The sequence below is a fragment of the Polistes fuscatus genome, unplaced genomic scaffold, assembly GCF_010416935.1.
Source record: "Polistes fuscatus isolate 324 unplaced genomic scaffold, CU_Pfus_HIC Scaffold1, whole genome shotgun sequence".
Lineage (NCBI taxonomy): Eukaryota > Metazoa > Arthropoda > Insecta > Hymenoptera > Vespidae > Polistes > Polistes fuscatus.
In genome coordinates, this window is record NW_025112997.1 from 15,886,548 (window position 1) to 15,902,548 (window position 16,001).

General features: G+C 34.6%; 1 protein-coding gene across 3 annotated transcripts in view; it reads left to right on the top strand.

Annotated features, from left to right (window-relative positions):
• The window catches only part of LOC122521571 (neurogenic locus Notch protein), a 174,411-nt gene that overhangs the window by 138,517 nt on the left and 19,893 nt on the right, over positions 1–16,001 (top strand). For all 3 annotated transcript variants that reach the window (XM_043642440.1, XM_043642485.1, XM_043642498.1), the window contains one exon: positions 4,774–4,956. In XM_043642440.1, the coding sequence (XP_043498375.1) occupies positions 4,774–4,956 (183 nt within the window). The remainder of the gene's footprint in view (positions 1–4,773; positions 4,957–16,001) is intronic.

The window sequence follows — 16,001 nt, forward strand, 5'->3', positions numbered from 1 at the left end:
AAATGTTTATCATTTTTTTCGCTCGTTGGGATAATTTTTTAATCGTTCTTAAAAAGTAACGAATTATTTATATATTTTAATACTTTATACATAATAATAAAAAAAGAAGTATTCTATATATATATAGGAAAAATATGATTATTTCTTTCAAACAAAGTCGGATTTATAAAATAAATATATACACATACCTTTGTAAATACATATCTTATATAAACGCATAGTTTCGTTTCGAGTTTCCTATCGTACACGTTTGAAAGTTTTTCCAAAGACGGTCAGGTCAACTCGAGCTAAAGTCGACCTTCCAGCGAGGACGATTCGTTCATCTCTCAAGTCCGGATAGCTCGATTGCAAACACGACGAAGCAATGCGTTTCTTGTAGAGAGTCTTCAAGACGCGACCAAGTTGCAAGACTTTTCTTCCACTTCTACCTCTCTCTTTCTTTCGTTATTTCTTTCCTTCTCATTCTTCCCTTTCTTAACAAACTCTCGAGAGATGCACTCGCACGTCAGCCACGGCAATTACGTTAGTCCGGAAAAACCATCGGCGAATTACTGGAGGCTCGCGGCGGTGCCTCTTTGGAAAGAAATCGATCCACTTCTCTCCATTTCTGACCTTTTACAAAATATCTCATTTATTTATTCGATCGACCGTTCTCTCTTTATCTCTCTCTCTCTCTCTCTCTCTTTATTTAATTATTTCTTTCTTTATCTTCTACCACTTTCGAATTCAAGCAATCGATATGGTGTGCCCTTCGAAGCATAAAAACAAGAAAATACATTTATAGCATTATCAACCTTACACGATCTTTCCCAATAAATCCTCACTTTTTCCCCTAACTTAAACTCTCCAACATTAATCACTTTATCCTCTTAAACGAGAGCATACCGTTCGTCTCATTCTTTTTTTATACTCCTATCGATAGGTATCGGTAGAGTTCAAGCTGTTGTTGTTTTGTTGCTTTCTTCCATACGAGGCCATCGACGAGACGGGGAGGAATGATTTTATAACGCACTATATTTTACTCGTTACTTTGAAATGCGGTTAAAGGAACGCAATGGAGAAACCTCTGATCCGTATAAGTGTATATACATATCAATGTATATATGTGTATTAGTGCTCTAAGATAAACCTTATGAGAAGGCCCCAACTCTCGTTATGCTTCTTAACACTAGATTGCCTAAGCAAGTCATTTTGACTGCTTTTGAATTTCAATTAAAAAAATAATTATTTAAATAATGACATAGCTTCTTATAATTTTGTGACTTTTTCTACAACATATAAATGGGTTAATTAATCATTGTTGTTGCCCCCCCCCTCCTTCATTTCCGGTATATACATGTGTGTTATACCTATATTGCCGAAAAGCAGTCATTTTGACTGCTTGGAAAAGACCAGTTCGGCTCTGGATTGGAATAACATGATAACATACAAGTTCATGATAAATTGTCGATTACGATATACTTGATAAGTTGCAGCATTTCAATAACTAAAGTTATTGTTATTGTTATTCGCAATTGTTATTCGAATCTTTATGCCAGGCCTGGCCACGCGCTTTGTTCCCTTTGAACGCGCTGTAACGTAATTCAGATGGGAAGGAGGATCACTGAGTGTATGATCAAATACTATAATCGATACCGCTCGTCTTTTTTTTTCGACGATACGTGTCGACTTTTGTCAGGCTTGCTATATGCACTGCCAGTCGTTCTAACACGTTGTTTAGCTGATTTCTTTTGCGCTCTAAGTTCATAAAAGAAATGTCCAAAAGAAGAGAACTACTTGAAATGCTAAGAGAGATAGGTGAAGAGTGTTCCGATATAGAATCAAATGCAACGAGATAGGAACTATCATCTGAAGATGAATCGGATCATATTCAAAGTGAGACATCTGATGCTGAAGAGAGCGACGAAGAGGCGATCACCAACGATGAAAATGAAAATGTCATCAATGTGCCCAGGAATAGGCGTAGGGTGCTAATTAGTTCAGAAGAAGAAACTGAAAATACCTCTGAGGAGACCGAAACAGCTGCAGATGGTACTGTGTGGTCGAAGATTGACGAAGGCGGTATTCCCGGAAGGCTACCATCTACGTGTATTTTCAAGGGTGTGACAGGACCAACAGGCTACGCAAGAAGAAACGTTATGGCAAATAATCTTGTCAGTGCATTCTCGTTGATAATAAATGATTATATTATCAAACATATAAAAAAGGGCACAGAAGAAGAAGCCAGCCAAATTTTGAATTACGATTGGACAACTACACTACCGGAAATACGTGCATTTATTGGCATTTTATATGCTCGTGGAGCATCAAATTCTGGCTTGCATCAGACGTTACTAGCAAGTACGTGTTGAATGGTTTTGCTTACTTGGGGAAAGATGAACAACGACCATCGTCAATGCTTCTAAGCGAATACGTTGTTCTGAAACTTATCGAACCATATACAGGCTGTGGAAGAAGTGTCACGACCGACAACTTTTTACGAGCATGTCACTAGCGACGAAATTATTGAACAAAAAAACTACATTAGTTGGAACTATTAGAGGAAATAAAAGAGAATTACCCAAAGAAGCCAAACAATCGAAGGATAACATGCCTCGTTTTTCCACTCTCCTATATAGATCAGAAAATTGTGTCCTTACAATATATAAAAGCAAACAGAACAAAAGAGTGGCTGTTCTAAGTTCCAGGCATAAATTTGTAAAAATTGATAAAAGTAATAGAAAAATGTTACCAGATTCTGTTCAGTTTTATAATCAAACAAAATTTGGAGTTGATATAACAGATCAAATGGCCAGAAAATATACGGTGAAATCTAGTTCTCGTAGATGGCCCCTCCAAATATTTTTAACATTTTAGATTTGGCTGCAATAAATGCTTGGATCCTTTATAAAGAAGTGACCGGAATAAAAATAGAACGAAAACAATTCCTGTTTCAATTAGCAGAACAGCTTTCCGCCGATTACACAACTGAAAGAGAGAAACATTCATCACAACAGGAAGACCCACAAGTATCAACTGCAACATCTTCAAATACAACAGATTCTACCAAACGAAAAATTTGTCAAATACGACTTTGCCACAATAACAAAACAAATAATATTTGTCAAAAATGTAAAAAGTATGTTTGCGGAAAATGTACATCCAAAAAGATTTGCACTTTCATTTGCTTAAAATGTCAAGATAATGTATAAATTATTTTTTTTCGAACTAAAATACATTTTTTTTATTGTTAATACTTATTAATAACTTGTTATATGACTGTTAGTGATATAAAATATATTAATAATTACTGTTAAACAAATTTCTTTGCGCATTAGTTATTTTTTCACAATGCAGTCATTTTGACTGCCTTCAGGCAATATAGGTATATACTAAGCTCCCGTCTTTCTAGTGTTAAGAAGGAAAGAATCTTTGAAGTCTTGGACAGGTGGTAGAGCAAGAGACCGTAGTAATTATCCTATAGCAATTAGCACGAGCATGTAAGTGAGCGGAAAAAGAGGTTCCATTGGCGAAATGGAACTCTCTTTCTTTCTTTCTTTCTTTCTTTCTTTTTATTTCTCGTTAAAAAAACGATCTAGCTCTACCCGTTCGAAAAATTTCATCGAGTTGGCCAATTAAGGGGGAGAGAATTGTGCTATCGCGAGCCGTTCTACAGGAGCTGCGCACCTGCAACTTTACACGGACCTTAAGACCTTACACGGACCTTACCGCGAGCCGCTCCTTCGCTATTAATTATTATGCGACTCGCGTCCGTACCTCCGCGACAGTTTTAATTAGCAATCTCTCTCGTTTCTTGAATAAGAAAGGAAAGAGACGGAAGACGATCAGGACTCTCGGACTCTTCCCTTTCGAGGACGATCTTCGATCTCTTTCGTTTCTTATCTCATTTCTTTTCTATCAATTCTCATTCTTCTTTTTCTTTCTCGTTATTTATTCGTTTATTCGTTCATTCCTTCCTTCCTTCGAAAGGAGCACCTTCGATCTTTGCTATTCGTGGGAAAAAAACTTTCCCGAGAGACGTCGCTTAGCTGGACGATTCTCAACTTTCACTTTACTTCGACTTTCCGCTATGGATACAAACGTAACAAACCTTATCGTACGGCAACCTCCACAGGGGAATTTTTTGGACACGTTCCAATTCAATCGAATAAAGGATCCCAAGGAAGATGTTTATTATTGATTGAATATTTCTTTCACGCATTACATTTTGAGAATATTTCTTTTTTTTGTATAATTATGATTTTTTAAATAAGTAACAGGGAATACGTGTATATCCATATAATCTAATAAAATTGCTTAACGGATCCTGATCTCTTTTGTTCCGTTCAGATTTTATTAGACAAATATTGTTTTATTACTCCTGTGCACTATAAGATCATCACTTGGCGTGAAGTTATATTTAAATAATAAAATAAATCAATGTGTGTGTGTGTGTGTGTGTGCAACTATTAATTACTTTCAAAGTGGTATGCTAGCATTGATATCAAAAAACCAAAAAATAATTAGATCCAAGTTAACAGAGTACAAATTATGATAATAAATAAATGTTAATGAAAATTCTTATTATTCTCGAAATATATATATAAATATATTTAATAATAATTATATACTATATTATATGATCTTAAAATTCAAGGAATTGTTGGAGAGAAAAAAGGCACGTTGAATAAATTTAAATTTATTTCCAAAAAATGGTTGGATACTTTCGAAAGAATTTGGACACGTTTGACATAAATTTGTCTTCATAAATTTTGTTGATTTTTCTTATTGCAGGTTCTCCTTGCGAGCATGACGGTATTTGCGTGAATACGCCCGGATCCTTTGCTTGCAACTGCACGCAAGGATTCACAGGACCGAGATGCGAAACGAACGTGAATGAGTGCGAGTCCCACCCTTGTCAAAACGACGGTTCCTGCTTGGACGATCCTGGAACATTTCGTTGCGTCTGTATGCCCGGTAAGTTTCTTTTCTATACGACAAACACGTTCGACGATTTTACTTCTCTCTCTCTCTCTCTCTCTCTCTCTCTCCTTCTTTGCATAGTCGTAAATTTCGCTTTCCACGTATTTCCTCGTGTGGACAAAACGTCTTAATATATTTCTATCTTCGAACATAGCATTTTATATGCTACGGTGTGTTCAACCTTTACGTACACGACAGTAATACAAAGTAGTTGATAATGTTAATAATTATTTTAAAGTCAAATTGAATTTTTCATCAGTTTTTTTAACACTAAACGTATCGAGCTTTATGCATAACTATTTCTACCACTGCGGATGAAATGACTCGTCTTCAAAAAGACATATGTATAGCAAAAAATATACCATTTATGCTAAAAGAATTCTTGACTCATTTAAATAGCACTATAACCACTAAGAAATTCTGCCAAAAAATTTTAAAACCGGTCATGGTACGTTTAGTGTTAAAGAATATGTTCATTATACAGTATTACAACATTACTTACGTTATTTAATTATACAGTAATTATATTGTTAAATATTTATATTAATTATTATACATTTATTTAAATTCGAATTTCATATAAGTATATGTAGTATGAAATAATTTAAAGATATTACCTTATGAGAGATGACGGAAAATATATTTTCTTATTTGTTTTATTTTTGGAAAGAAAAATTAATTATTACAGACGCACGTTCGTACGTTGTCGTCGGTAAATTCTTCCGAGATGACAGTCTCACGACTCGTGAATTATCTGATGATACAAAGAAAAAAAAAGAGTTAGAGGGAGAGAGAGAGAGAGAAAGCTATAGCGCCACACAGTGCAGTTAGTGTTACGAGAGAATATGCAGTCTGAGGTAGATTCATTCGATCTTTTAACCTCGCAAGCCAAGTGTGAGTCAGGCTTAATTGTTTAACACGTTCTCGGCGACCCTTAATTTAAGGGTCCAACCGATCGATTCTTCTTTATTTCCTCTTTTAAAAATTACTCTTTTAAACGATTAATCGATATTATCGACCAACGACGATCAGCATCGTAACGTTTAAATTTCCCCTTTTCTTTCTTTTTTTTTTTTTTTTCAAAAAAAGTTTTCTCAAATTAATTACAAATTATATCCCATTTTTCTTTTTTTTATACTTTCAATTCATTTCGCATTTGAAATTTTAATTTCATTCGATCGTAGTTACAATTTTATTTCGTGTTTCCTTTTTCTTTTTTTGTTTTTTTTTCATCGATAAAGATTTTTCGAGAGAAATGATGATCGATATGCGTTCATTAGCATATCAAAACAAGGGTTATTATTTAACCGGAACCGCTTTATTCGGTCATTCGATCGTGACCGATTAATTCGCGTCCGTTCGTATCAAAATTTAATCTCGTTTCGTGTTACCGAGGGACCATCCTCTTTTGAAGCAGAGATCTTTGTATACAAACGAACGGAAATCTCATGATAATCGGATGAAGGACGAGTTCGTATGTTTAAAATATTGAATAACTTTAATTCGTAAGAAAGAACAGAAATTAATTGCATTGTTAAATAAACGTAATGCAGCAAAGATTAAAAAAGTACGTTTTGTTTTTCAAATATTTTCAAATAGATTTATTCCTTCGTTCGTTACACATTATTAATTATTACTTCGACGAATAAAACATATTTCACAGATCCATTGAAGAATAGATGAAATTTTTCTGAACTTAGCTTAATTCAACTATCGCATCCTTTGTCAAATTTTCCATTCCTCTTTCTCTTTCTCGAATGAAAGAAGAAGGGGTCCCGACAGAGACGTTCGACGATCTGTAAAGCGAGAGAGTATAAAAAAGAAAAGAAGAAGAAAAGAGAGGAAAAAAAGAACAAAATGAAGAAGAAAAAGAAGAAGAAGAAGAGAAAGAAAGAAAGACAGCAGGCGAAGAGCTTGGTGGTGCACACATGGGCCATCAGGGTGGCGGAAAAGGGGAAGGGCCGAGTAAAATATGATAGCAGGACTCGCGAAATATGAGACCGAGATGAGACAGGATCCGGTGGTGCTCCGGGCTCTCTTGTGGCCTCCCGTCTCTGGGTACAAAGGCTTATCTTGTCCCTCGACTCGTTCCATCGCCATTTTGGTACTCCACCTCCACCTTCGGCTTCATCTTCTTCTTCTTCTTCCTCTTCTTCTTAGGCTACTTTTTCTCCTTCGTTTTCTTCGTCTTCTTCGTTGTCGTCCCTTTCACCGCTGACCTCTCCTCCCTTTTTCGTCCTCTCCTTTCGTTCCTTCATCGGACCGTTCGCCTTTCTTGTTGGGACGTGCTGTCCCGTAAAAGGATCCGCTAAATAGCGCTAAGAGCTTCGAGGAAAGAGGATCTTTGGGCATTCAAGATTTTGCACGACGGACCTGCGAGAGAAGAGAGAGGAGAGAGAGAGAATCTCTATGGAAGCCCTTTGTAATCCCTTATGGCTCTCCTTCTTCGTCTCGACTTGCATTTTCGTAATGAGAAAGGATTTCCTCTCTCTCTCTCTCTCTCTCTTTTTCTCCCTGTCTGTCTCTTCTTTTTCTTTTGCACGATCTAAAAACATACTTGCTCGACGAATCGGGCCGTTCCTCTTTTGAACATACATACCATTATCAAGTTCAATGAAAAAGAATTCGTTTTTATTGACACGAATTTGTTCGGTACGTTCACGAAGATTTGATAATTAAAGTTTTGATAAACAATCTTTATAGTTTTTTTAATTATAATTATCTATTATGAAAATTAACGGGCATTCCTTTTTGAGATACAAACTAATAATTATATCTTCAAACAATAAAATCAAATCATGCGTATGAATTATAATTTACAATTAGATATTATTACTTATATATTGATTTTCTTTTCTACTTTATCAGAGATCTTAATTCAACCATTAAATTCTACAATAATATAAATATTTTATTCTAAAATGACCACACACTGGTGGTCTTTGAATGTCTTCATTCATTCCATGCCAATCCTCGTCATCGATCGAATGATTACTGATTACTATTCAAAACGTTAACTATTCACAAAACGATCTATTCATTACGTTCAAGTATTCACTAAAAACTATTCTACAAACGATTCTATGATATTAAATTGCCAATTAGTCGATTACTTTTCTTATTAATCTTCATCCATATCGCTAACGTTTTTTTTTATGAAAGAGATTTTCAAGAAAGAATAATCTAGAATTGACACATTTCGTAGGAGACATCAAACTTCGAATTTCGAGAATTAATTTCGATAGGAATAAAGATACGATAGAAAAAGTTGATCGTCATCGCGTAGCGATTAAATATAAAAATATAAAAAACAAGAAACATATAGAGATAGACATATATAAAAACATAAGAGAAAGAAATATAAAACGATTCCTTTATATACGACGAAACAATGTTATCCGCATCGCGATCTCGCGAGTTACACTTCCAGGTGTTCACACGGAACGCGAGTTCACGTTTCTCCGGTTCGCTAGTAGCAGTCAGAGGCCTGTCCTCGCGCGAGCAAGAACACATGTATGCGAGTACTTTTGCGAGCTCAGTTCTCTTCGTAAAAACACCTAGAAAGAGATAGAGAAGGAAAGAGAGGGAAAGAAAGAAAGAAAGAATAAAGAAGCGTAATCGCAGAGTGCAACTTGGTCGACTTGCGGTTTAAGACGTGTGCACGTATATACTTATTCGTATCTATGTATGAATGTATGTATGTATGTATGTATGCGTAGTTAACTTCGTCCTTTTTTAGGGTCCTGCTTTTATGAAACGACACATTCAGGAGTCGTACTCTTCCGAGTCCGGATAAGAGATATCTCAATACTCTCTCTTTCTCGGCACAGTAGATCTCTTCGTAAAATTCATATGTATATACGTATATGTATTTATTATGTATGTATATGTATGTGTGAGCGAGTAAATCTCCGTACGTTCGCTCTTGCGAAGAAGACCTTTATGCTTGTATCACCGACACAAGAAGCCGAATATACGTATGTATGTATGGTTGATGCAGTTATGCGATCCAAAGAAGCGGTTCTGCTACTTCGAGAAAGAGAAAGAAAGAGAGAGAGAAAGAAAAGAGCATGATATATTATTGAAGATGTAGATTGCTCCTAGCACAATCCCAGCAGCCTTGCATTGTCCACGTTGGACAATGGCTGCCACGTTCTGTTATCTCTCAGCTCTTATTTGAGCTCTATTTCTCTCTCTCTCTCTCTCTACTTTCTTTCTCTATTTCTTTCTCTTCGTTCATCGCATCTCTCTTTCTCTATTTTTCTCTTATTCTCTTTGCGTCTCTTTGCACTCCTTTTCTTCTTCGACAAGAGTATATTATGAACGTTAAACGCACGATCTCCAGGGGATAATCGTTTGATACGTCGAGTCAATCGATCTTTTAATCGATCCGGCCGATAATGCGACTTAATCGACCAGTTCTTCTTTAGTTGCTCGACTTCTCTTTTTCATCGTCGATTAGTCTTATTTTTTCTGTACTTTTTTCTTATGAATTCATGCAGCACAGCAGAAAGAAAAAAACATGGAATTAATCGAATGGTCGTATCATTGTACAATACTATTTTAGTAATACTGTTTGTTTATCTGTAATTATTGCGTCGATAAATATTAAATCGATTCATAACTGTGTAAGTATCGTTGTAAGTGAAAAGTTTATTACAATAAAATGACACATTTATTTATTCATTAATTTAATAACTATCGTAAATATTTGAAAGACTATAATTACAAAATATTGTATAATTACTCATTCATAATGACAGTTAAAGAACTTAATAATTATGTAAAATGATAAAACTATAAATTTTAATTATAATATATCATTTTATTGTAATAAAATTCTTATATTAGTTATATACAAGAATAATTATATTTATGAATCTACCCAATAATTATTGATAATCGTATTTGAACGTAACTTGAAAGAAAGCAATATAGAAAATGAACAAAATAAATTCTTGATTCGATCGATATCGCATACCGATATCGTTTTGCAAAGAACAAAGTTTCTCGTTATTCGTAGGATGTCAAAAGGCCACGGACAGCCGTATAAACGCGAGTCCGCGCGTATGTAACATAAAATATAAGAACGCAAAGTCCAGTGAGAGATTCTATCTTTTCTTTAGCAACACTCCTGCTAGATCCTGTGCCATGGTCCTCCAACTCGTAGACTTTATCCAACCGATCTGCGTTCTCTCTCTTTCTCTATCTCTCTCTCTCTCTCTCTCTCTTTTTTTTCTAACTTTCCAAGTCTTATCCAAGTCTATCTCCCGTTCCTCTTCGTTTCACGTGAAGACAGGACTAAACGAGGCCGACTCTTTGAAAGTTGCCATCTAAATTGGTTCGGATCATCGAGCGCCACAAATGAGATTCTAGCCAGTAAATAAGACGAAATTCCGATCGAGATTCGTCCATTATTCTTTTTTCTTTTTTTTTATATTAAATCACATCCTTGCAAATAGATTTCAACTGTTTCCCAACCCGATGAAACGAAGTTCTTATTTAATTTCCTTTTTTTACATGTTAGGAATGAAAGTAATCATGTTATTTGTTTTTGCAATGAAATTAATGAATAAATATAATAGGATTAATGCGTGATCGTTTAATTTGATGAATAAGTAGAAGCGTGTATTTTCTTCCTCGCATAACAAGACACATTTCTTGTCTTCTTCTTGAATGATCTGACATCGGTCACTCTTGAAACCTTCAGGACTTCCAGACGTTCTTACGAGAGATCTGGTTTGCATGCGTGGGTCGCTTTTTTCAGAAGCATACTCGGTACATACTCGCTAGACGTCTTCTCTTGAGTTATCTTCTAGCCACGGACGATGTGATGTATGCTTATCGAGACGGAGATGGACATACTACGCCTCTTAGATAGCATATTCCTTCTCCTCCGGGTATTCTTATCCTTCTTCTATTTCCTCTCTTATTTTATTTTTATTTTTATTATAGCAATGTACATTCGAAAATGATATTTTATATATATATATATTAATCATTGGATGATAAATACGATTTAAATAATAAGTATCCTCATTCTTTTCGAATATTTTATTTCATTCGTATCGTTTATTTCTATTGTATTATAAATTTATTTGCACCTTTCAATATTTATTTTTACGACCAGAAATATAAAATGATTTGTAAAATGTTCTATCATTAATCAATCAGACGTATCTATGAATAATTTTTTTTTTTTAATAATTAATTTAATATCCAATCTTACATTTACACACAGACATTTACACGTCATATAATTTATTTTTATATTATAACGAATACCTTTATATCTTTAATACTTTCGATGCGATATTAGTCACGTTTGTTTAAAAAGAAAAATATAAAAGAAATCAATCAAATCTTATTGATTATCGAAAAAATGGAAAAAATGTGTATCTATTGGACAATGTATTTGAAGTTTCACAGTTGCCGATGTTAACGAATGTGTTTTTAGTTTTGTCAAGATTGTCGAGAATAAGATCGATCAAACTTCGGATATCATCAATATTTACTCTGATCGTTTTAAGTATCGACGTATACCGTTACACTCATAGTATGATCACGTATGACGATGATAGTTGAAGAAGAAACAGAGAAAGAAGAAGAGATAGAAACTACAATCTGAGATCGAACGATAGGAAGAATGACGAGTAGTGGTTCGGTGAAGGAGAGCATTTGACGAATAGACAAGCTGGCTTAGACACGTTTTATACGCGTACTTGTGTACTTACGTACATATCAGTGAAGGAAGCTTCTTCTGCTACCGGTCAGATGAAGATAAGCTCGACACGGCGATCGTTTCACGGTGACCGTCTTTGTCATTCATCTATCTTTTATCCTTCCTCTTGCCTTCTATCATCCTTTCATCTGGCGATGAAAAATTTCAATCTTGAAAGAGAGAACTGGAACGACAGGAACCAGATTCCTCTATATCGTTGAATGTTTTCTTTTAACAAACGTCAACATATGGAATGTCTTTTTTTTTTAATTAATTCCTGAATGTTAATCCAACTAACGTTATAAACGAAGATAAAAGATAACAATTTATTTTATATCGTGTTTTTTTAAAACGAATCTTTAAAAATCAATGAGAACGAATTGTCGGATAGATCTTATTATCGTTTTTCTTTTGTTTCTTTTTTTTTATTCGTGTAACTCATTTGCCCAAGAAAATACAAACTAGACCCGTTGAACTTGTCTTCCAAACGAAATTCTATTTCTCACGATCCGGCTCATCAACTGCGATCGATTATCTAACAAATCACTTTTGACGATTCAATTCTCTCGAAAAGCCGCAAGGCGAATCACCGCGTTCCGTGCAGTTTATCGTAACGAGCGAGTACTCGAAGGTGCAGAGGAGGATAGAAAAAAGTTATATTACTACGAATTTCTCTCTCACTCTCTCTCTCTTTCGAACGTTCGATCTTTGATGTTGTTATGAGAAAAGTTATTCCAGGCAAGAATGATTTTATTGGCTCGTTATCATAGACTCCTGACAACGTATAGTAAATCTAATAAACAAAAACAATTTTTGCGTGTACAGATTTCTAATGAAATTACGAGAATAAAATAAAACGAAAAGAAATAGTAGAAAGAGAGCAAAGAGTAGGAGTATAAAGAAAGAAGGAAGAATTTACTCGTGGGCCGAAATGTTGTTCGTATTTAAAATGCTAATAGCTGTTCGCCTCCACGATTCTTCTCATTTTCTCCCTTCGAATCCGAACATGAACTGCGGAAAGAAAGAAAGAGAGAAAAAGGCTACGCGAAAACCCCCCGACTCTCGTTCGCATATTCGACTTGTTCGGCTTAAGTGCACTTCGCCTCGAAGCATCTTATTAAAGAGAAACGGAGGAGACGTTTCTGGCGCGACCAGGAATGTCGCCCGAATCGTTTAAACGCGATACGTTCTCGGTGGTCGAGTATGTAAAAGGAGTAAGAATATGGAGAAAGAAAGAAAGAGTAAGAGAAAGAGAAAGAAAGAGAAAGAGAAAGAGAAAAAAGGTGGATCAGCTACAGAAAAAGCAAACTTTTCGTTCTCCTGCTTTACGAGCACGTTTTTAAACGTTTCTTTCATATATATATATATATATATGTATGCTCATATATATATATATATATATATATATATATATATACGTATTTATTTCCATGAATTTAAAATTTAAATAATGAATAAATTTCGGTGTCTACTACGTTGAACGTATCGGTGGTAGCTTTCCCAAAACGAATTAACAAAATTTATTTGATCGTCGTGGAAAATGAAGATTGAATATAAAAATAAATGTAATATTAGCTTGAGACGATATAATACTTATTTTAATGATCAAATAGTATATTACGATATAATATTAGAAAATAAATTTTTCTTTAAATGTAATCAATTTGAGAATACATAAAAAAAATTATTGAAATGTATAATTTTTATTATCGATTAAATTGATTCGAATTAAAATCATACGAATGCTATTACTCGATAAAGTTTTTATACCAAACTATAAATTATATTTGTCGAATCGTGTAATAATATATTGTCTTGATCATTTAATATGGAAATCTTCTAAATATAGAAAGAAGAAGAGATCCAAATAATAATAATAATAATAATATCCGATGTTGTTTTCTCGATCTTTTTTTCGATCGTTCTCACCTTGGCTCCTCGCGTGCGGTGCTACCCTATTTCCTCTTACTACTACCACCACTACTACTTCTTTCTCTTGTTATTTTTTTCTTCCTCTTTTGCTTCTTCGCCTCTCCCTCTCCTTCTTTTTATCGGATTTCTTCCTCTTTCACGACTTTATCTGCGGCAGAACGATTTTCTCGATGAGTGCTCTCGCGACCGAACTCGCTCTCGGACTCGTCCTGCGGCTTGCTTCCTCGGCAAAACTTCGATCGAGAAGAACCGCACTTATGTTATATCTCTCGTCTCTTCTTCTTCTTCTTCTTCTTATTTTCTTCTTTCTCTCTCTCTCGTTTCCTTTTTCAATTAAATTACGACGTCCTCTTTGGTTTTATCCTACTTAGCGGCGAACGATTCACTTTGAAGATCATCGTTATTTCCGGTAGCAATTCTACTACTACGAAAACGTTAAATGACCACGCGCAAGAAAACCTTTTTATTCGTTATATATTCTCATTATATTTTACATAGTTCTTGTGAATATCGTGCATATTTATTTCGAGCGATAAATTTTACGATCGATTCTATTTGATGGCCGAACCTCCGAGAAATCAAGATTATCCCTTCTCGCAACAACATCTCGCATCAAGATTATTATTTATTCAGGTCTTACCATTGATTCGAATTTACGGTCCACGAGAAATCGTAAAGTTGGAAGGTTTAGATCTTAAAAATGTTGATGGTTTTGTTCCGTCTCTCTGTCTTTCTCTACGGGACACAAAGTTAGATAGTACTTGTTAGAGGAAAAGGGAAATACGTTTGAACGACGAATGTAAATTATTTCGACAGCAAGGAAGATAGACGGAAAGTTCTTCCATTAAATTTCTTTAGTATCCCGTTGAGACTCGAAATATAAATCCATGAGTATCTTTTTGAACGCGTTGCTTCTGTATTCGATCGCTCTTCGGTTTATATTTTTTATTTTTATTCTTTTTCTTATTTTTTTATGTCTTCTCCTTAAACCTTTATAATCCAATTTTTTTGGTATCTAAATACGCGTTACTTTATGTGAAATTTATAATAAAAGTATACCATGCTATGCTAAGTATAATTTATACTGAATTAGCTAATAAGTAATGTATACAATTTTTCATAATTTATATCTATTGTAAATAAAAAAAACATCTCAATATTCAATAGTTTTTATTGAAAATTTCGACATTACTCATTCTCTCTTCTCTCTCTCTCTCTCTCTTAATTTGGTATTATCGATGAGAGAAGACTAGAGTGAGATGAAACACCTGCCGATCGACGGTCCGCACACATACACATTAACGATCTTGATTCTTGCGTAATACAAAAGCTATAGAGAGGGCACAGTGGTTTATGGACGCCATAAAATCGCCTTTAAACCGACCACTCTAATGGTTCACGACTTTTGCTTATGCAGATTTCGTGGGCGATAATCTCGTGCCCCCGGTACTACGACCTCTCCCCTCTCTTTTTCTTTCTTTCTCTCGTTCGAGAGAATCCATTCTGTTCCATCTTCTTAAAGTTTCCGCGAATCGATCGTTTTAACCTCGCCCGATCAATACCTCTCTCTCTCTACTATCGAATATTTATACTAATTCGAGCCACGCCATAAAAAGTTACCAATCGAAATTATTTTTATTTCGAGATCGAGTTGATTGATAGACGTTATATTTTTCATATAATATTATTTATTACGTCTATTTACTCTCGATAATATTTTGTTCATTTAAAATTTTATTTTAACATTATCATTAGAAAATAAATTATTACTATAGTATAATTATATTGGTATAAATAATATTATAACTAATGTTATTGTATATAGGTAAATAAATTGATTTATGAAGGATTGATAAACAGAAGAAAATTACCTGTTGTCTAACGCTAAAAAAAAAAAACAACAAATAATTTTATTCGATAACGATAAATATACAAGGTAGATCGTTCAAATTTAGAAAATTCCAAGATTCTAGGAAACGTTCTGACGTACTCTACCTTTCTTGGTAGACAGCATCGTCGTATATCCGTTGCCTTTAAAGGACTTAACGAGAGCAACTTTGAAAAGAACAACACCACAGGTCGATAGGGACAGGATCGGGTATGCTACGTGCAGACATTCCATGCCCATCTCTTCTTCTTGGTACAGATATAGATAGAACTTCATAGAAACGGACGAGAAAGAGACGCAGACCACCATTGTTTCTCGCAAAGTCGGCACATTGTTATCCGGCATATTGTTTCATCCGATCTTAACTTTTCGTTTTCCACCTCTTCCTCACCGATATCAACTTTACGTACTCGTGCAAACGTTTAAAATGTCATATCTTATCTTTATACATTTCGAAAGAGATCATCAAAGAAATTCAAAATTTTTCTTCACCTTTTG